Source organism: Olea europaea, chromosome 23 (assembly GCF_002742605.1).
Source record: "Olea europaea var. sylvestris chromosome 23, O_europaea_v1, whole genome shotgun sequence".
Lineage (NCBI taxonomy): Eukaryota > Viridiplantae > Streptophyta > Magnoliopsida > Lamiales > Oleaceae > Olea > Olea europaea.
Window position 1 is genome coordinate 7518156 of NC_036259.1, and position 21604 is coordinate 7539759.

The window sequence follows — 21604 nt, forward strand, 5'->3', positions numbered from 1 at the left end:
AATGAATTTTTTGTTTTCTCTACAGTGTCTGGGATGCATACATAAAATCCACATGATTTGTGACCAAAACAAAGGGTGAGAAAATCTTTGATGTTCTCCTCCATTCCTAGATTTAAAGCAAATCTTTGTATCTGACATTTCGGGAGAAAGGAAGTCGTAAAGATAATTCACCACATATTCATCACAACTTTTGGGTGAAAAGAACCAAAATGACAAGAATATCACATCACATAGTGTTATATATAACTGGTGTCATAAGAATAGTTAACTCAGATGTAATATTGGTCCAGTGTATATAAATGTTTCAATTTTTGTACATTTGACACAATTCTGGAAAAGAGAAATACCTTAGATTATATCAATTTTTAACATTTTAGTCACAACTTTTAGGGCAAAAATAAGCCATATAGGAAGCCATTTGATTGAACTCATGAATGAATTTTCATTTCTTGATTCCTAGAATAGATAATCTGACGCCCTTTTCATTTTTAGGAATTTAGTACTTCTTTTCATATGCAGTGGAAGATGCCAATAAGTAGAAAAACTTGTAGAAGATCCGAAGATTGCATTTTTCAAGGCTTTTTGAACTTTCTTTTTAGGGCTTTTCCACACAGTATATGTTGCTCCTCCTCTGTTAATTTTTGAATTGACCCTTGCATCTCTATGAATTTTTTTTTTCATTTATACACATTGTGCACAAATAAATAAATAAAGTTATTTAGTTCGAAAAAGGTGCAATTGAAGGTTCAGAAACGAAAAAAAGAATAAAAGTGATGCCAACCCCAAAAATAGGGTGCTCTTCCGAACTATAATTTTAGTTTTGAATGCGATGAAAGAATTGAGAAAAGAAGAGAAGTTATCCTTTCTCTGAGTCAGTGGTACCTACAATTCGATATTTCTTGCATGACCTACACCTTAGACATATATATATATTTGTTTGAGCAATTCTATTCAAAATTTGAGGAAAAGATCCACGCTAAGGAAGTAGAGAAAAGTAATTTGCAAGCCAAAACTAAGGTGAGATTTTGTGTCATATTATGAATTCAAACTTTCATTGGTGGATTGTGAGATCAAGTTTCTCCATCTTTCCTTTTTTTTTTTTTCTTTTTTTTTTCCTAGTGAGTAGGAATCTCGGGAATTTGATATTAAAATGTTAAAGAAAGAGTTTGGCATTCAACAACACCAATGCCAAGCTTTTATCAGAAACCTCCATTGCCGAAGCTGGAAATAAAGAGGTAATTTGTTCATTTGTTGCTTGTGACACAATTTGAATGTTAAAAATGTTTATTTTCTATTTATAATTTGGAATGCTATGTTAAAATGTAATAATGAATTTGGAACATTTATGCGGTGTATTAAAAGTGGGCTTCTTAAGTTTAGTGCTTCAACTTGATCGATTGGATTTGGATGTATGACAGTTTAGATAAAATGTCAATGAATGTTTTATATGCAAGTATGCAAGAACTTATTTCACTTGCTGCTTTTGAATACATCAGAAAATATTATGGTTCTCGTTGATAATTTGCATTGATGTTGCATAATGTGTTGGTATAAAAACTAACAAGCTACAATCCTTTTTGCAACTATACTTTGACTAATTCAAGGATGCTTGCTATTTTGATTGCTTCTTTCAGAATGTGTTATTAGGAGCATGCTTATTGAAAATTGTAGACAATCATCCACTGACACCTGGGAAAAATATTTACTCAATGTTTCTACTTCATTGTATTAGTTTTGATTGGTTGGGTGAAGCATTTTCTTGCATTTAAACTTTGGAAAGACGAGAAAGCTTAATAATGTAATTTATATTTTTCTTGACACTTGTCTTGCCTTTGCTCTAATCCAAGCAAATAAATATCATAGTTAAACACCTGAACATATATACAATGTGTTGTAACATAAAATCATTGCATAATTTCCTATATTTAGTTGTCGAAGCTAACCAGCAAATAATACTTTGCCAATAATTTCATCGTCCCATATATTTTTAAAAAACGTTCCATAGTACACTAACCAAACCAAAATTGATGCACAACTCGTGCATCGCACGTATCATCGGCTATTTACATTAAAATCTCCATTATCTGAAAATTATTTTATTCTTATGTTCTTGTGATTAATTATTTCATACTTTAGCTATAATAGCTTATTTTCTCTAACAATTTGGCATTGGATTAATTCGATACCATCTTCGTTTCACAACAAGCTGGTAGTAGAGCTTTTGATTTTGAAATTCTTGGGAAGATCGAGGTTCTTTTCGTGATGGTAGCTATGAAGTATGGTATTCCGCTATCGGATCGCAATACAAGATTCTCTTTGTGGCAGGTAAAGATGCAAGCAATGCTCATTCAAATGGATTTGGACGAAGCGTTGTTAGGATATAACAAAATGCTCGTAATTTGGACTTCGGAGGAGAAACAACAGAGGGATCGAAAGGCCCTATCTCAAATACATATTCATCTTCCAAATAACATTCTTTAGGCTCATTTTGAAGTAGAAGTCAGCTGCTGTATTATGGTTAAAATTGGAGCAATTATGTTTGATGAAAAGTCTTACTAGCAAATTACATCAGAATCAATGTCTATATTCTCATGATATGATAAAAGGTACATCTCTTGAGGATCACTTGCTATTTTTAAGTGTAGGTCAAAAATGATGAAGAAGTTTTGGATTGATTTTATTGTGTTTATTGCTAGCTTTGTATATAACTTAGAGACACGTTTTTGTATGGTCATAATACTCTCACCATCGAAAAAGTCTATAATGCTTTATATTAAAAGGAGAATATGAAGTATTTTGTAACATCTGATGGTTATGGAATTGGCCTTATTGTTGATGAAGGTTGTGTAATGGGCAAGTCAAAATCTAACTTCAAAATTTTTAATTATTGCCAGAAAAAAGAGCACTTAATAAACAAAGTTGCAGAATAAATAAAAATTGACTGCAAATCAACAATCAAAAACTCAAGGGAAGTAAGTATTGTAGGAAATCCTAATAATGATAGAGAGCTTTTACTTATGTCTGATTACAACTCCAAATTAGTTGAGGTCTGAATTTTTTATACAACTTGCATTTTTCATATATCTTACAATCACAAATTGTTTTCAACATATGAAGAAGTTTTAAAAGGTTTTGTGATGATTGTTAATAATACACCTTGTCAGATAACTAGTATTAGCCAGGTTAGAATAAAGATGTTCGATGGGACGGTTAGAATATTTGATGCAGTGAGACACGTTCTAGATTTGAAGAGAAATCTTATCTCTTTAGGTAATTTTGATTCAAAAGGGTACACGTATATTGTTGAAGGTGGAGTCTGAGAAGTTAGTAAAGGAGCTCATGTTTTGTTAAATGGATATAGAAAATCTCATTTGTATGTCTTGTAGTGTTATAGAGAATCATTGAGCAATTAATATATTTTAAGAACACAAATGGATTTGGAGTTGGTTTCTATACTGTTGGAGTCTAATTTGAGGTCTCTTTAAATAATACATTTGAATTGAATTCAGAACTTATAGGTAAATCCCCCCTGTTACCACCATCGATGGTGTCATTGTATTTAGTTACTAGTAAATGACCCACTTTTGACCACAAGATTCCACATAGATACAATTTGTTGATTTGGTTGATGATTTGAATGTAGTTAAGGGTATTGATTCTAGCCAAGATCATTCTTTTGATGCATTCTGTTGTGATTCTATTAGAGGGTTTGTTTTAGCCTTGTTTGGTGGTCATTAGATCACTTTTGCCCCTAATTGGGGTAGCAGAGGTGAAGAATATTTCCAGTTAGAAATTTTTGTTGGAGAAGTTCATTTGTGTTTTTTATTGAAGAATTCAAGTTTCTACTTTGCAGTGCAATTTGTCTCCAGGTAAAGAATTTTTCCATTGAAGTTTTGTTCATTGTTATGAAATTCGTGTCAAGGTGCAGATTGTTAGAATTTGGATATATTTTTTGTTGAAAATAATTGAAAGTTTTAATTAAATTGCAAATTAAGAAGAATTCTGTTTGGAATGCTATTAATGAATTCTATTCAAGTTTATTTGGCAAGTTCTAATTGTAGTTCTATTTGAAAGTCCAATTGTGAGTTGGAATTTGTGTTGGACTTGAAGAGGACGTTGGAATGAAGAAAATAAAATTTTTGAAGTAGATGAACCGAAAGTGGGAGTCGGCCAATGGCCTCACGACGCTATGCCTAGTGTTGTGGCACCACATGGATGACTCTGAAGCACCACCTATCTGTTCGCCTCTTGCGCAATGCGCCACATGTCTATTTCACCTCTTGCGCGATTTGTCCTCTATTCTGTTTCTTGCATTATACTTCAATTACAACTGTATTATTAGGGTTTGGACGTCCCCTATTTCTTCTCTATATATAGTTGACTCTTTATTATGATTTAACAGAAGTTAGAAACATTGTAAATATATAATTTTTGTATTTTTTTTTTCAATTACTTCATATTGTGGCTATAATTTCTTATTTTCTCTAACAATTTGGAATCGGATTAATCTGATATCATTTTTCGTTTCACAACATTATTTATGTACGATATTGTGGTGAATGTTGGAAATGGAATCGACGTCAACAAATTAGTAACTTGGAACCAATTTTTCTTATTGGCATGATGTGAAGTAGGAACCTTCGTAAAAGAAATTATACGTTGATAACATTACAATGTTTTGTCCTTTTCTATTTTGTGTCAATTATTCGCTCTATTTGATGTAGTTGGCATATGCATGTGTTATCATGTTAAAAAGTATTGTTAATAAATTTTGACATGCAGGCAGTCTTGCTTCTATTTTGTGAAGTAGGAACACTGGTAAAAAAAAAAAAAAAAAAAAAATTATTGGCATGTAGTGAGGTAAGCACACTAGTAAATGAAATTATGTTAATAACATTATAGATTCAAGGAAATATGTGGTGGAAGGCAAGCAACGGTATAATGTAGTAATTTTAATCTGAATTTTTGATTATCCAACATCAGAACAACACATAACCAGATGAGCAAAATACCAAATCTTTTTTTCCCCCCCCCCCCCCCCCCCCCCCAAAAAAAAAGTATTTTAACCAATAGTTACAACCAGGATCAAAAGTTTTAACTTATTTTTGGATTTCAAAAGTTTTCCAACAACCACAATTCTTGTTCTACCGAGTTGCTGCATTCTTCCTTGTCATTGGAGGGGCAATGGAATTCACCCCTCTGATCGCCCTTTTGTTCTTTGCACAGAAGCTTACACTAACTTTCCTTCCCCCTCCTTGAATTGCCTGACTTAGAAAGTGAAGAACCGACATTCATAGCTTCTGCTTCCTTATGCGCCCTTTTTTCTGCACCATTATAGGAGCACATGTAAAAAACAATAGTACTCTCATTGAACCAGACCTCAAATTGGAAAATGGAAATGCCATATTATAGCTTACATTAGAATCAAATGGCTGCTTGAGAGCTTTGTATTCCGGTTTCACATTCCTATTTCCATTACAGAATGGAGACCTTATTATGAATAATGTTGAATCGTAATTATTTTTATAAATATCCTATTTATTCATTTCAACCTTTTATTTAAGTTTAATTCAAATTTTAGTGACACTCGAATTGTTAAAGATTCGGATTGTCACATGTTTACTTCAAAACTAGATTGAAAACCATCATTTCTAGAATCAAAATTTTGCTAAATCATCACGGAATGCAGTCATCACAATTTAATATAATGATCGAGAACAAAACAAATTGTAAATGAGTTCCTTTGCATTTCTTTGTCCTAGAAAGTATTAATTTCAACAAACTCAAAATGCTGCTCAAAGGACACCTTTGAATGAGAAACTAGGTAAACAAACTGTGGGGAATCTGTTTACCTAAAGTCATCACCGGCAAAGGATTACAAGATTATATCTTGCCAAACCAGTATAACAGGAATTCCAACACGAAAGTCAAACACACAAATCAACAACCTTTTTTTTTTTAACAATAAAAAACAAAAAAAATCAGGAGAAGATTTTAACAGCCTTCAATGTGGGATTACCTCCCATCGGAGTGGACTTCATAATCGATCAAAGTAACCATAGCTGCCGAAACTTTCAATCTTACCATCTTTGCGCGGAAGTGGATTCAAATTTCATTTAGCACAAACCATATTACAATGGGAAAGATGGATTTTCAAAATGGATTTGAGGTTTATGGTTTGGGGTATTTTTTAGTTTTTACACAATTCTTCTCTCGATTTTGTCCTACAGAGGCGAAGAGCAATGAAATGGATTTGGGGGTTAGGGTTAGGGATTCGGTTTGTCTGGAAATGATAAGGCGGGTTTGTTTGGAATTGGGTAAGGCATGCTTAGCTGATGTGGAGGATCTAATTAACCATTTAACGGTCCAAGTTATTAGTCCGTCATCCCTGTAAGCAGATCTACCTACGAATTTTTGATTTGGCGCGTGATGGAGTGGGACAGAGCAAAATTTAGTGGTTAATGGGACATTTCATGTAGTTCGATGAGTAAGTTGTGATATAGTGCAAGTTCAGTGGCCATTGAAACATTCAACTCTAACTCGTTAGATAACTTGGTTGCAAGCCTACAACATGCTTCTAGCTTAACTCATTAATTTTTATAGTCATTGCCCCAATGCTTTTGAACAATTTACCAAACAAAGATAAAGAAAAAAGAACACAATATAGAATGCTATCCATCGTTGAAAACAAGGCATTAAAAAACTTTAATGCTAAATCCTAGTTAAAGCACGTTTGACTACGCTTAAAACTAACTTTATAACCTAATTTTAAGTAAATTCAAAAGTTGAAACTTATTCGAGTGAATTTTGTGAATGTCTATTTGTCAAGTTGTCCACCAATTAAACAAGCAAATAGATTTACTACTAATTACAAGTTTTATATTATTAGAAATTATTATCAAGGATTCCCTTTGCAACCCTTATGGACTTCAGATATTCCTACCGAAACCATTTTTAAATATAAAAATTCAACATTTACTCATGAACTAGTGAATTAGACACGATTCCTTTATATTGTACTGAATAACAAATAGCATGTCAATTTTCATTAATTTCATTGGTAATGTGAATACTCCAGCTAAAGATGGTCGAGATAAAAAAAAGATGTAAGTTCCTTTGCCTGCTTGCCTAGTCAAACGTGAATTACTTCATAAATCTTTGGGCTTTGATTATCAAGGAATACATACTTTACAAATAAAGTCCACGAATTCGCCTTCCATTGGTATCATTTTATATTCCAATAAAATAAATCCTCTCTTTCCTCAAAGTCAAAGTCCTTAGTCTACTATACTTTTCTAAAGGGAATGATGCCGATATTTGGAAGATTCATCTTCTTGCAAAACTTTGACTTTGTTACTTCAATTGCTTAATCCGAAAGATGCATTCTAGTTTGTCTTCTATCCCTAATCGATAATTCTTCTTGCTTTAGTTCCCCATGAGATTGATTGGACAGAACTTTTTGTTACATAGAAATGCCTTACAAGGCAAAGTAGCGGGAAATGTTAATGTGAATGGACATAGGAGATACTTAACGGAACAAGCAAGAGCTTACTTGTTAAAGGAATGTTTATTGAAGGGCGATGAGAATATTGAGGGATTACCCCTTCCTCCGTCAAGAAGCTTGTCGTTTTACTAATTGAGCACTTGGTGAGGCAGGAGTAGATTGACGAAGGATGGGATTCGAAAATGAAAATACATGTTAAAGGTATTCAAAGATGTTCTCCTAATGCCCCAGTAGAAAAACTTCCAAAATAAGTAATTTAATTATGGTAGAAACATTTCCAAAATAAGTAATTTAATTATATATACTTTAACCAATAAAAAATTAATTTCTTTTAGAACTTTAAAACTTACAAGTGAAAACATAGAGTTCGTTTGGTTTGCCGTTTTGAGGTCATTTTCAATTTTTAGTTTTCTAAAATATTAAAAAATGCATTTTCGAAAACAACAAAAATTTTATAACATAATGATAAAACTCAAAATTACAAACCAAACACTTTTTCTACGTTCTTAAAATAATTCCTCTATACAAAAAAAAAAAAAAAATGAATTTAAAACGGAAAACAGAAAACAGAAAACAAAACGCAACCCAAATGCACCCTTACCTTTCAAGTGTTAGCCGTTTTCAAAAACTTACTATAGTGTGCTAAATTCCTACGTCAGTTCGTTCCTTTTGTATTCAGGCTTCATAATAGCCGTTAAGAAATAATTGCCGCATTTTGTATTTCAGTTCCACAATTTATCCATCCTAATTACCCTCATATTGTATCTCTATCTATAAAAGGGGAAGTAATCCAACTCCAGTCTTAAGTTTTCAGGGTCTCGAGAAAGAAGAATCATGGCCTATTTCCTCTACAAATTCGAAGAAAATTTGAGTATAGACTTTTTTTGTCCCAAATTTCTCATGCCAGAATGCTGCTGCTGCCACACACTTTCTTGTATGGCCAAGGTAATATTTTTTGGGTTCGATACAAATTGAATATTCCCGGGGACCCAGATTTAGTCAAGATGATGACACAGTCATATGGATGAATCTGACTATGTCGCACATTTAAGGTCGGCCCAGGCCAATGCTTCTCGTCACAGTAACCAAATTGCTTGGACAGAAGAAACCATTATGCAACATCTGAAGACGAGAAATTTTGTGAAAGTGAAAGACAATGAAGAAGGGCCCGAAATTTGTGTCGTGTGCTGAGGTGAATATGAAGAAAGTGAAAGAGTTGAAATCCCTCGTTGTGGACATGAATACAATGTGGATTGTATGCGAAGTGGTTATTACAAAAAAATGTTTGCCCCAACCGCAAAGTCGACGCATTGCAGACAGAGTGTGAGAATTATAGAAGCCGGCGCTGGATACAATTTGTTATGTAGTATTTCTTTTGTTATTTGCATTTCAAATTGTGTATCAACATATATATTTGGAGTTCTGTGATGGATACTTTGGAAAATATGGCAATGGAGATTGAAAAAATCGAAATCAAATAAGGAGGAAGTAGATAAATTATATCAATGAAAGCTTAAATACGAAATTAATCTCGCTATCCTCAAACGTTATTTGTCCCCTTTCAATACTTTTTAAGAATTTCGGGCAAATAGTTCGTAGGATTAAACAAGCCCTGATGAAGAACACCAAAAAACAAAAATGTTTCTTCAAAGTGAACAAGTGAAAAAGGGATGAAGATGATTATTTGGAGAAACAAAAGTAATATATAATGTGGATGAACAAGAAATGAATTTTCATATGATTTTTCATTGCATTTTCTTGAACTTTGATCACCTATTTATGGGCCTTGAGAAGTTCTCACGAAGTGGTGCGACATTTGAGTTGAAAAGCCACCAATTTTAAATAAAAAAGGGTAAAAAAGGCCCATAACAGTCACTTTTTGTAACCATGAGGTCGCATGGTTATAACCCCGATCGCCCACCAACTTTAGGTATGGCCTTATATGAACGTAGGCCCAAAATACCTATGCAGTTGCGTAGGCCATTTTATGGCACTTTTTTTTTCCTTTTTCAATTGATTTAACCATCCACGAGATTTTGAACAACAAATTTCTAAAAATCCCCAGTTGTTCAAAATCAATGTTGATCACATAATCAAATATCAACACTTATGCGTAAGAACTAGATATCTTTTGATTTGAATCTATTCATAGTGCAAATCTCATAAAGTAGTATCAGAATTCCAGGTAGCTAGAGTACCTTGAACTAGTTATTCTTTACGATAATACCAATGAAATCACACACACGTGTTAAACTTTTCACAAGTTTCTCTAACTCGCTTAATGCTGATATGGTCTTGCACTAATCATTTTTCATTGAACTTTTAAAGAGATAAAACTTCAACTCTCTGATGAGGCGACACCACCTTGAAGTTCACATAGGTGAAGCTTTTCTAGTATCTTTGTTACCTTTAGAGATACTCGTACCCCGTACTAAACTTCATTAAGAGTTTTATTTTAACTCACCACTCCAATAGTAACAACCAACACTAATTTCCTAAGAAAGAATTTAATACATTTAATAGTGTTGAAATCCATCTACTTATCGAATAACTAGTTATTACCCTTTGAACCTAAATATACCGGTTTAGTATACTTTGGTAGGGTTGCCATTATTGGTGGATCTATTTGAGGAGTTTCAATCCCATTTTGCTCGATGTTGATCTCATTAACTCTTTTGTGAGAGGTTTGATAAATGGGTCAGCTAAATTCTCACTAGATTTATGAAATGTAAGAGAAATTACTTCATGCTTGATTAATTTCCTTACGTACTCGTGTCTTAGACTCATATTTCTAAACTTTCCATTGTACACTTCATTATATGCTCGAGCTAGAGTAGCTTGACTATCACACGAGATAGGTATAGAAGAAATATCATTTATGTCTAAAGGTTTCATATAATAAATCCCTTAGCCACTCGAATTCTTTCTCAATTTCGACCAATGCGACCAATGCTACAAACTCCGACTCCATAGTTGAGTGAGTAATACAAATTTGTTTCTTAGACATCCAAGAAACTGCACCACCTCCAAAAGTAAATATCCAACCTGAAGTGGATTTATTCTCTCCTGCACTCGATATCCAACTTGCGTCTGTATATCCTTCCAAGATTTTAAGAAACTTTATGTATCGTAGCCTAAGGTTTTTGGTTTTCTTTAGGTAACCAAGAACCCTACCAATGATCTTCCAATGTTCGGAACTCGGGTTGCTAATATACCTACTTAGTTTACTTACAGCAAATGCTCCATCAGGTCTTGTACATTGTGACGCGTACATAAGACTTCCAATTGCACTTGCGTATTCTATTTGAGCTATTGCTTTACTATCGTTTTTGATCAATTTGATATTTAGATCTATAGGAGCATTAGCCTTTTTAACATTTGAATGTTTGAACTTATTTGTCACATTCTCAACATAATGTGATTGGCTTAATGAAAAACCCCCACTATCCTATTTAACTTTGATACCAAGGATAGTGTCTACTATTCCCATATCCTTTATTTTGAAAATAAAGGACAGAAACCTTTTTGTTTCTTTAATCCCATCTATATTATTGCTAGTGATCAACATATAGAAAATAAAAAAAATATATTATCATTTACTTTCGTATAGAGACATTTATCTATAGAATTGTGATTAAATTCATTTGACATAATTTTAGAGTCAAATTTTTCATGCCACTTTTTGGGGGCCTGTTTTAATCCATATAAGGATTTTATAATTTGCACATCTTATGTTCATTTCCCGATAAAACAAACCCTTCTAGTTGTTCTATATAGACCTTTTCTTTGAGATCTCCATTTAGGAACGCTCTCTTGACATCCATTTGATGAACATGTAAATCATAAATAGATGCTAGTGCAAATAAGATTCTAATCAAGGTTATTCTAGCCACATGTGCATATATGTCAAAGTAATCTATTCCTTAACCTTAACGATACCCTTTAGCTACTAGTCTAGCTTTGTAGGTGTTAAGTGTTCTATCAGAATTGTAATTTTTCCTAAATACCCACTTGCAACCAATAGCTTTAGAACCGGCTGGTAGATCAAAATTTCCCAAGTATTATTCGAAATAATAGAATCCATTTTATTGTTTATTGCTCCTTCCAGAACATGCAATCTCTAGATTGCATTGATTTCTTATAAGTTTTAGGATCACTTTCCACTTGAAGAACAAAGGAAATTGTTCTTACAACATCTTTCCTATCTCCCTCTACTAAGTAAAAGGAAATAAGCTGGGAATCTATTTCATTTGACCCTAGAATCTTTTCTTTTCTAGTTCTTTTAATTCTTAGAGGTTCATTTTCAACATCTCTTATGGATGTCTCTTTCGGTGAGCTTCTAAAGGTTGAAACATCCTTATTATTTTTAGATTTTCTAGCTACCATTACATTCTCAAAGAATTTCACACCTCTTGATTTTATTATAACGTCCGATTCAAGATTTAACAATCTATAGGTTTTGCTATTAAGAGCATATCCTACAAAGGCACATTTGATACCTCTAGGACCTAACTTGGTTCTCTTAGGATCCATGTTCTTACAATAGGCAAGGCACCCCTACATTTTAAAATAATTGATAATTGGTTTTCTACCCATTTATATCTCATATGGGAAATTTTATTCTTTTTTCATGGGAATCTTATTTATTATATGGTAAGCACTAAGCAAGGCTTCATCCCCATAGATTAAAAGGTAGTTCAGAATTAAAAAACATAGCTTTTATCATCTCCAAAAAGCTTCTATCCTTTCTTTCTACTAATCCATTTTCTTCCCATATTCTTGGTGCAGAAGCTTGATGTACTATTCTATTTTGTTCATAAAATATGTTAAGTTCATTAGAAAAAATTTCTCACCTCTATCATTTCTTAAAGTCTTTAATTTTCTTCTAATTGATTTTCAACTTCAACTTTATGAGTCTCAAAGGCACTAAAGGCTTCGTCTTTATGTTTTACTAAGTACACATAAGTATACCTAGAACAATCATCAATAAAAGTAATGAACAAGTTCAAGCAATTTTGTTGTCTTACTACAGTATGAGTTCGCTTCTTAATCATTTTTGATTTAATACATTTCAAATTTTTCTAAGTTGTCAATATCACATTGAATTAATCATCATTCAATCATTCTTTTAATGGTATTAACTCCGATATGTGTTAATCTACTACGCCATAAATTAAATGAATCTACAACATATGCAAAATACTTAATTTTATTTGAATTATCCTCAAGAGTACAAAGTTTGACAAGTCCTTTGGTGGAATAGCCCTTTCCAACAAAGTACACATTATAGGTTAGTACAAGTTTTCCAGATTCAAAAAATATTTAATCCCAGGTTTTCCCAAAAGAACTCCACTTGCTAAGTTTCTATTCATTTTTGGTACGTGCAAGACATTTGTCAAAGTGATTTTCTTTCTCGAAGTGAAAATGAGTTCAACATTTCCTTTGCCAATCACTTTTGATCTTCCTTTATTTCCCATTTGTATTTCTTGTTGTCTTCAATGTTTTGATAAGTTTTGAAAATAGACTTATCATAACATACATGGATTAAAGTGCATGTATCATACCACCAGCCCGAAACTTTGCTTTGCATTGCATTAATTTCGCTCACCGTAGTGATAATATCATCAACGGAATTCACTTGTCCTCAATTCTTTTGTTGTTTCCTATTCCTACAATCTCTAGCATGGTGCCCCAATTTTCCCCAAGCGTAGCAATGTCCCTTGGATTTGTTTTTGAACTTTCCTTGATCCTTTCTAGGATTAAAAGGTTTCCATTTCTTCTTAATTTTGTTGGAGTTGTCCACGTTGTTCACATCATTTGCTTTCGAAAAACTATCATAAGAATTTTCAATCTTATCTCTTGCTCTTGATTCTTCCTCTCTATGAAGATATTTTTGTATATCTTCCAAAATTTTTTTTTAGAATTGTGAAAAATCTTCTTCCTGTATCCTTTCCATAAACCGGGGAGTTTGGCAATAATTGCTTCCGCTTGGAAAGTTTCGCAAAGTTTGATTTTCACTACTTTCAATTTGTTTACGATTATTTGTAGTTCATGTACTTTTAGGCAACAATGGTATATTATCCAAAAATTTGAAATCAAAATATTTAGATATTAAGAACTTTTTGATATCTTCCTCCTCGGCTTTATATTTGCCTTTTAGCACATACCAGATCTCCTTTGCTGATTTAGTATTGGTGTAGAGATCTTGTAGACGATTTGACAATGCATTTAGGATATGGCCCCAGCATATTAATTCGTCCTCTTCCCGTTTCTTTCTTTCTGCAAGAATTTCTTTGGTATCTTTGTTCGTTGCATCGAGATTAGGCTCCAATTTCGGATCAAGCACATAGAATATCTTTAATTCCATTAGATGGAACTTGAGTTTGTCTTGTCATCTTGTGAAATTTGTGCCATCGAATCTGTCCAAGTGTACCAGGTCTTGATTAATCATTTTTAAAGTAGCAAGTGTAGATTCCGTCTCCATCGTAGAAAAAAATAATCAAATAACGTTTGAGATTGTTGGAAAATATGGCAATGGAAAAAAAAAAACTGAAATCAAATAAAGAAGAAGAAAAAAAATTATGTCAACAAAGGCTTGAACACAAAATTAATCTCTGTCCTCAAATGTTATTTGCCTCTTTTCTAATGCTTTTTGAGATTTTTAGGTAAATAGTTCGTAGGATTAAACAAGGCTTGATGAAGAACGTGAAAAAGCAAAAGTTTTTCCTCAAAGTGAACAAGTGGTAAAGGGATGAAGATGATTATGTGGAGAAACAAAAGTACTATATAATGTGGATGAACAAGAAATGAATTTCATATGATTTTTCATTGCATTTTCTTGAACTCTGATAAACTATTTATAGGCCTTGAAAAGTTCTCACAAAGTGATGCCAAATTTGGGTTGAAAAGCCACCAATTTTAAATAAAAAATGGACCATAGCGGTCATTTTTTGTAACTATGCAGTCTCCCGGTTATGACGCCTCATGCGACCACATACCCAAAATGCCTATGTGGTTGCATAAGCCATTTTATGGCACTTTTTTTTTTCTGGTTTTTTTCATTTTCCATTGCCATATTTTCCAACAGGATACATATTGTAACTTTGTCATCAAATTCCAATTCTTAATAAAATTCACTCTTTAACTTCTGTTGCTTTTTCTTTTTTTTCTTTCCAAGTTTAGTTGTGATTGTATCATTTGCCAAGATAGTATTACATTTACATTGTAGTGGAAGATTTTATCACCAAAGGCATTTTTCGGGCTCAGTATCAATCCAACCAACCAACAACTCAAAGAAATTGATCCAAATCCACTCAACTATCCCGAACTTCGGTTACTTTAGTATTACTCACTTAAGACAAAAGGTAAGAGAGTTGTTGTAGCCACAAAGATGAAGAAGGCATGGTAAAGTAAAGTACAAATCCAGGCCTCGCTTTCACCAAAGGAGGAGGAGCAACAACACATACACATAATCACATCAAAGTAATGGGTCAATCCCAATAAAGAATTGGTGAGTGGGCCAAGTATGTCACTAAGTAGTTCAAGACTTATAAGTCGTCCAAAAAGTGGGGGAAGGGGCCGTGAGTTGCACTAATTAAATTAGACTATTTTCAAGCCCAAAAGTTTTATGGTCGGGTCATTTCATTTTGATGTTGACTTAAGTTCAGTCATTTGGTTGATGATGACTTAGAAAATTATATCAATTTTACATCATCTCCTGGTAAGTTGTTTGACAACAATTTGCCCAACAAATATCTACCTTGGTGTCAAAGGTCCTGCAAAGGAACATTATATCACATTAGTGAAAATTTCGAGAAGAGAACCGATAAAATTGAAAATTATTTACCTCTACCGATGTTTAGAAGATTCTTGCAACTTTTAAACTTCATCAATGATAATACCTTGGTGCCCATGTTTGAGGGGTTATATTGTGCATGCATTTTTTCAAGTCATACCACCTTCATCTCTATTGAAATTTAGTCTAATATTAATGTGCTTGGTGCATTCTTGAAAACATGATTTTTGTGTAAATGTATAGAAAATTAACTATCTGAATAAACTACCACATAATCATTCAAAACACAAAATTCATGAAGTAAACATTTAAGCCGCAAAGCCTCTTCAATTGCTTCAGTGCAATATATTCAGACTCTATCGTTGATAGTGCAACTATGTGTTGTAATTTTGACTTCCAACTAATGCAAGAGTCAGACAAAGTAAATATATAGGGGGAAGTAGATTTTCTATTATCCATATCCCTCGCATAATCCGCATCTACAAAACTTTCAGTTTCACTTATTCTTTACTAACACCAAACTTTTGATCCACATCACCAGTCCTATTCAAATTCCTTAACAACCACTTTAAGGCTTCCCAATGTTCTGAAATCAGATTAGACATGTACCTATTGAGAGTACTAATAGCAAAAGTTAAATTTGGTTTACACATCAAATAAATAATAGATCCAATCAAATTAGAATATGGAATCCTACTCGTGTTCTACTTCCTTTTCATTACATGTAGCCCATTCTTTATATAATATAGAATGATTATCCAAAGGTAATGTAACAGGTTTACAGTCATGCATGCCAAATCTTTTCAACACCGCTGAAACATAAGTAGACTGATACAAAAACAATGCAGAATTTGATCTATCTCTTTAAATTTCCACATCTTGAATTCTCTTAACTTTACCTAGTTCTTTTATATCAAATTCACCATTCAAATTTATTCTTATCTTACTTATGCACTTAGATGATGAATCAATTAAGTTCATATCATCCACGTAGAGCAATAAAAATTTATAATCATTATTAGCATTAGCATGTTGAAATCCTATAGTGAGTACATTGGAATCAAATCTTTTATGTCATTGTCTAGGTGAATGCCTTAAGCCATATAAAGATCTTTTAAGGAAACACAAATGATCAGGTTTTACTTTATCTTTAAATCTCTTGTTGATTTATAAAGATTTGCTCATCAAGTTCACCATGTAAAAATGTAGTTTTTACATTAAGTTGTTCAAGTTTTCAGTCAAAATGTGCAACCAATGCAAGCAAGATCCTAATAGTGCTATTCTTAACAATTGCTGAAAAAATCTCGTTATAATAATTTTTCTTCTTCTATGTGTATCCCTTAGCCACTAACCTAACTTTAAACTTTAAGCGTTCAGATGCACTAGAACCCGCCTTAACATAAAAAACTCACTTACGTTCAACTCTTCAGATTGTTTACTCTTTATCAACCTCTCGAAGATTTTTGGCTCTTTATCAGCTAGCTACTCATAACTAGCGTAAGCAAAAGCTGACTCGAATGCATATTCAAATCTTTTAGGCTCTTTCGTTTGTCTTCTCTTACTATACCTAGCTAAATTATACTTTACCAAGAAATTCTCTTCCTCAGGATGTCTTCTATCACTAGTTCCTCTCTATACTTCACCTTTGGTTGTTGAAATTAAGTCTCCACCTCATTAGGAGTAGCGTACGGATAGATGTACTAAGTTTTCCTAGCTTTATCTTCAAATAATCTCTTTCTTCACCTTTCTATTTTTCACTCATAGGTTTGGATTTAGTCTTAAGATATGGATTCAATCTTAAGATAAGGCAATTCAACCTCGTTAAATGTGACATCTCTACTCACAATGATCTTAACCCTCTTTTGGTTTCTATCCTATAATCTGTACTTGATACCCTCAGGGTAACCAAGAAAAACACATTTTTTAGCTCTAGGTTCAAGCTTTCCCTCACTCTAATGAGAAAATGCAGTACAGCCAAAAGTTTTAAGCACAGGGTAATCCTAAACTTATCCAACCATTTTTCATAGGGAGTGTCACCATTCAATACAACAGATGGAGTCAAAGTAATCAAATAATAGTTATAACAGCTTTACCCTAAAATGCTTTTAGGATACCATAACATAACCTCGTGAATCACATTTTATCAAGTATAGTTCTATTCATCCTTTCCGTTATCACATTTTGTTAGGGTGTGTAAGGAACAGTCTTATTCCTTATTATTCCATTCACTTTGCACATATTATCAAATTCAGTGTCACAAAACTCTGGGCCATTATTAGTTTTCAAGAACTTAATCCTTCCGCCAGTTTGATTCTGAACTTGTCTTTTCCAATTATTAAAATTGTGGAAAGTATCAGACTTATCTTTTAAAAGATAACACACCTTTCTAAGATAATCATCAATAATGGACAAGAAGTACCTATTTCCATCCGAGGTGAGATTACTAGCAGGGCCCTGAAAGTTTGAATGCACGTTTTCTAGCACACCTGTAGTTTTGTAAACACTTGTGGAGAAAAGAAGTCTTGTGATGCTTACCAAGCACACATTGGTTGTAGAATGATAAAACCGATAGATAATCATTACCAAATACATATTTTCATTAAGAAGAATAAGCCCTTAATATCCACATGCACAAGTCTATTCATTTATGTGTGTGATCAGTCTTGGTAGAAGAGATGGAAGAATCTAAACCTCTTATCACTTTTCCATTGGTGATGTAAATATCACTTTTTTCTAGATTCCTTGATGGAAACAAGTGCACCCTAATCATTTTCAAAACTCCATTTCCAATTTTATCAGCGAAGTCAGCTTTCTCAAGTTTCCATACTAAAATTAAATTCTTAGACAATTCAGGAATGTATTTAACATCTTTTAAAGTACACACAAAACCAGTGTCAAATTTTAAAATAATATCTCCAATCCCAGTAGCAATATGAGCCAAATTGTCACACAGCATAGCATGTCCGTTATTAGATTCATGCAAGTTTTTAAGCCGGTCCTTTTTAGATGTCACACGAAAAAATACACCAAAATGAAGTATCCACTCATGTAAACTAGAATCAGCAGTTAGATTCAATTTAACAATCGGACTTGTAATCACAGAAACTTCGCCATCATTAACATTGGGAGCAAAAGATAAAATATTTACTTCATCCCTCTCTTTAACATTTTACTTACCATTTTCTTTATAACAATCTTTTAGAAAATGCATTGTGTTCCCATAGCTATAACATTTCTTAACTTTGGTCCTAGATTTTGATCTAGACCTACCATTACCTTTCTTTTTACCTCTAATACTATTTGACTCTCCACTACTTTGGTATCCATCATGACCGTTTTGCCTAAACTTAGTTCTACCTCTCATCGCATTGCTTGTAATGTTTTTCAACTTCAATTTTCATCTCTTGACTTCTAAGAGAATCAACGACAATTTCAAGTGCCAAGGTGTCCCTATTGTATTTAGTCGCATTTTTAACTTCCTTATAAGTGTTAGATATGGAATTAAGTAAACTTATAGTTTTGTAGGTTTCAGACACTGTCTCTTCATAGTTAACAATATCATGAACAGGTTTGTCAAACACGTCTAAATTATCGTCTAGTTCCTTTGAAGGATCGATTTAAAATTGTAAAAAGTTCAAGTAAGTAAAGCTTTTTCAGAGTAGATTTGAGCAAATACAAGTCCTCCAATTTTCTTTTTAAAGTTTTTTGATGGTTTTAAGTTTACCAAATTTTCTCGAAACAACATAAGATAAATATAAAAGAAGTGAAGTATAAGTAAACTCATAGCTTAATCAGTAGAAAAATCTCATTCAATGACTTTAGGAACTCTTTGTTGGACCAAAATATCTTTTATCATTTGTTACCATATTGAAAAATTACCTTTTCCGTTAAAAATTCTTAAATTAAAATTACAAGTTATCATTTTTACGAACCATTAAAAATGCACAGCGTCACAATTAAACCATACAAAGTAGTCCTAAGATCATAGATAGTACACTCCGTTCTAGATTCCAAGGGTTAAATGATATTCGCGATCTCAATATGAACGAAATGTTCAAATGGGTAAGGTTTATGTATGCTGGCGAAATTAACGATGCAAATAGGTATACTAGTCAAACAGTTTCAGTCACGGTAAACCACAAAGATAATAAGATAATTTTATCAAACAGAAACTTCGATCATGTAACAGTTAAAAGCAAGTAATTCCTAAATTTTAGTACAAGCAATGGTTATACAACACGGCAACCACAATCTGATTGTCACCCCATACGATGATGCACTATTGCTAAAATTTAAATGAAATAAGCCAATTACCAAAGAGGACAACGTCGAAGGCACGTAAATATCAAGAGATGTGAATTTGATGCTTTAGGACCATCACTACTCGAGGGAAACACCATCTAGGTCCACCACTATTCGAAGATAAAACTATCTAGATCAATTGATAAACATAGGCCGAACATCTAGGGGCAAAACTGTCTAGATCCACTGTATAACCTAAAACAGGAAAATAATAGTAGCAAAACGTTCAGAATGACAACCAAACAACCTGTTTGAACAACTTTTCTCCGGTAGATGCGAGATGCGCCATCGTAGGAGAGCCCACTCATAGCCACCTTCGGTCATCATCCTCTTCAAATGCTACAAACCCAGTGGCTCCTCCGCCTGCACAATATAGTTCTGACCTCTATTTCACCAAACCCCTTTGGTTTGGCCGAAAAAGGGGATTGCAGGTTCGACACTTTTGGGATTTTTTGATCCAGTTGATTTTTGTTCTAATTTTTTTCCTGAAATCACCCAAATCACCCTATAGTCTCGAAACATGACAAGCGTCAATGATAGATGCTGACTAAACGCCAAAACCACCACCAAAGCTGACTATGGGTTACCATTAAATATGCGCCAAATAAGATGCTTATAAAAATAATGCAGTGGGTCCAAAATAATAACTTCATGCTTTATCAAAATTGATCATATATATATATATATATATATATATAAAAATAATAACTTCATGCTTTATCAAAATTGATCATATATATATATATATATCACTTTAAAATCATCAAGCTCTTCGAGCTATAAAGGACCAATAGCTACCTGTAGGAAAATTTGTGGGAAAATATATGAGTGATAGCTCAACAAGTAGAAAAGTTTGAAAATAATTATACTTTCTCATTTTTACATTTTTGTAGAAAATTGAGTTCATATCATTCAATAATTCACAAAATAACATAATACAATTATAACCAAGAAGCGAGACATCCTTATAATGCTAAAAAAATATCATCTTATATTCATGATATATTCATTGGCTGATATATGTACTATAATCTCATCACATCAACTCTACTGAAAATTCCACCAAGAATGTACCATCTGATTGAAATCTGCATTTCGTCCCTCAGGCCAAGCACTTTTGTCGTGGTCCTTTGCCCCCTTCGTGAACGAAAATGAGTCTCAAAATCTTTGATAATCAATTCTAAAATACAGCCAAGATCCCTCTGTGAACTGTATGTCCACGGTCAAGACCAATATCCGATAAAGGCCCCTCCTTGTATGATAGAACAAGACCAAGGCAACTCTGTAAACTAGAAGAAGTATATAATCAAGGATATTTTTCTGGTCGATTTCAATACCACATATCTTACATTTCAATTCATAAGTAATCCATATCCGACCTTTGAATTCCATATATATCATAGTGAAAGAACCTTCCATATTAATCATGTAATTGACCAAATAATTCACATAATCTCACGTAATATAATAGTATAAGCACTTTATCAATATTTGAAAATATGTAAGTTTTTCCACTTATATATCTATGCATACAAATCTGGCTAAATTGAAGAAACTTCCCAAACTTTCACGTTACTGCCTGAAATAATGATATAATTACTCAAATGTAAACTCACCAAGTAATTCATCCAATTCTATATTTATTCTTGCATATCCACTTCTCTCATTTTTCTTCTCTTTTATTAATAATCAACTAATCACCACGTATGATCAAATTCATTAATCACTCATACTTCCTTAAAGTAGCTACCTTATAAAACCACTATACATAATTCAATCCAATAGCTAGACCTTAATACTTTCCCTTTAGTTTCATCCAAACCTTTTAAATCAGAGAAAACAAAGGTTTGACAAAAAACAACAATAAAATTCCAAGGTATTGAAGTCTGGGATCTATTTCTGTATGTTGAAAATTGTCATGAAACTATTCACAAAACTAGCAGTTTCTTAGCAGAATTTCAACAGTAGCACTAGTACATAAAATTTGCATGAAAATCAGTTAA

At 32.9% G+C, this 21604-nt stretch overlaps 1 protein-coding gene across 1 annotated transcript in view; it reads right to left on the bottom strand.

The window, feature by feature from the left end:
- Positions 1–20781: 20781 nt before the first annotated feature.
- The window catches only part of LOC111371983, a 1735-nt gene continuing 912 nt past the window's right edge, over positions 20782–21604 (bottom strand). The window contains exon 3 of the mRNA XM_022994124.1: positions 20782–20883. Within this exon, the coding sequence (XP_022849892.1) occupies positions 20782–20883 (102 nt within the window). The remainder of the gene's footprint in view (positions 20884–21604) is intronic.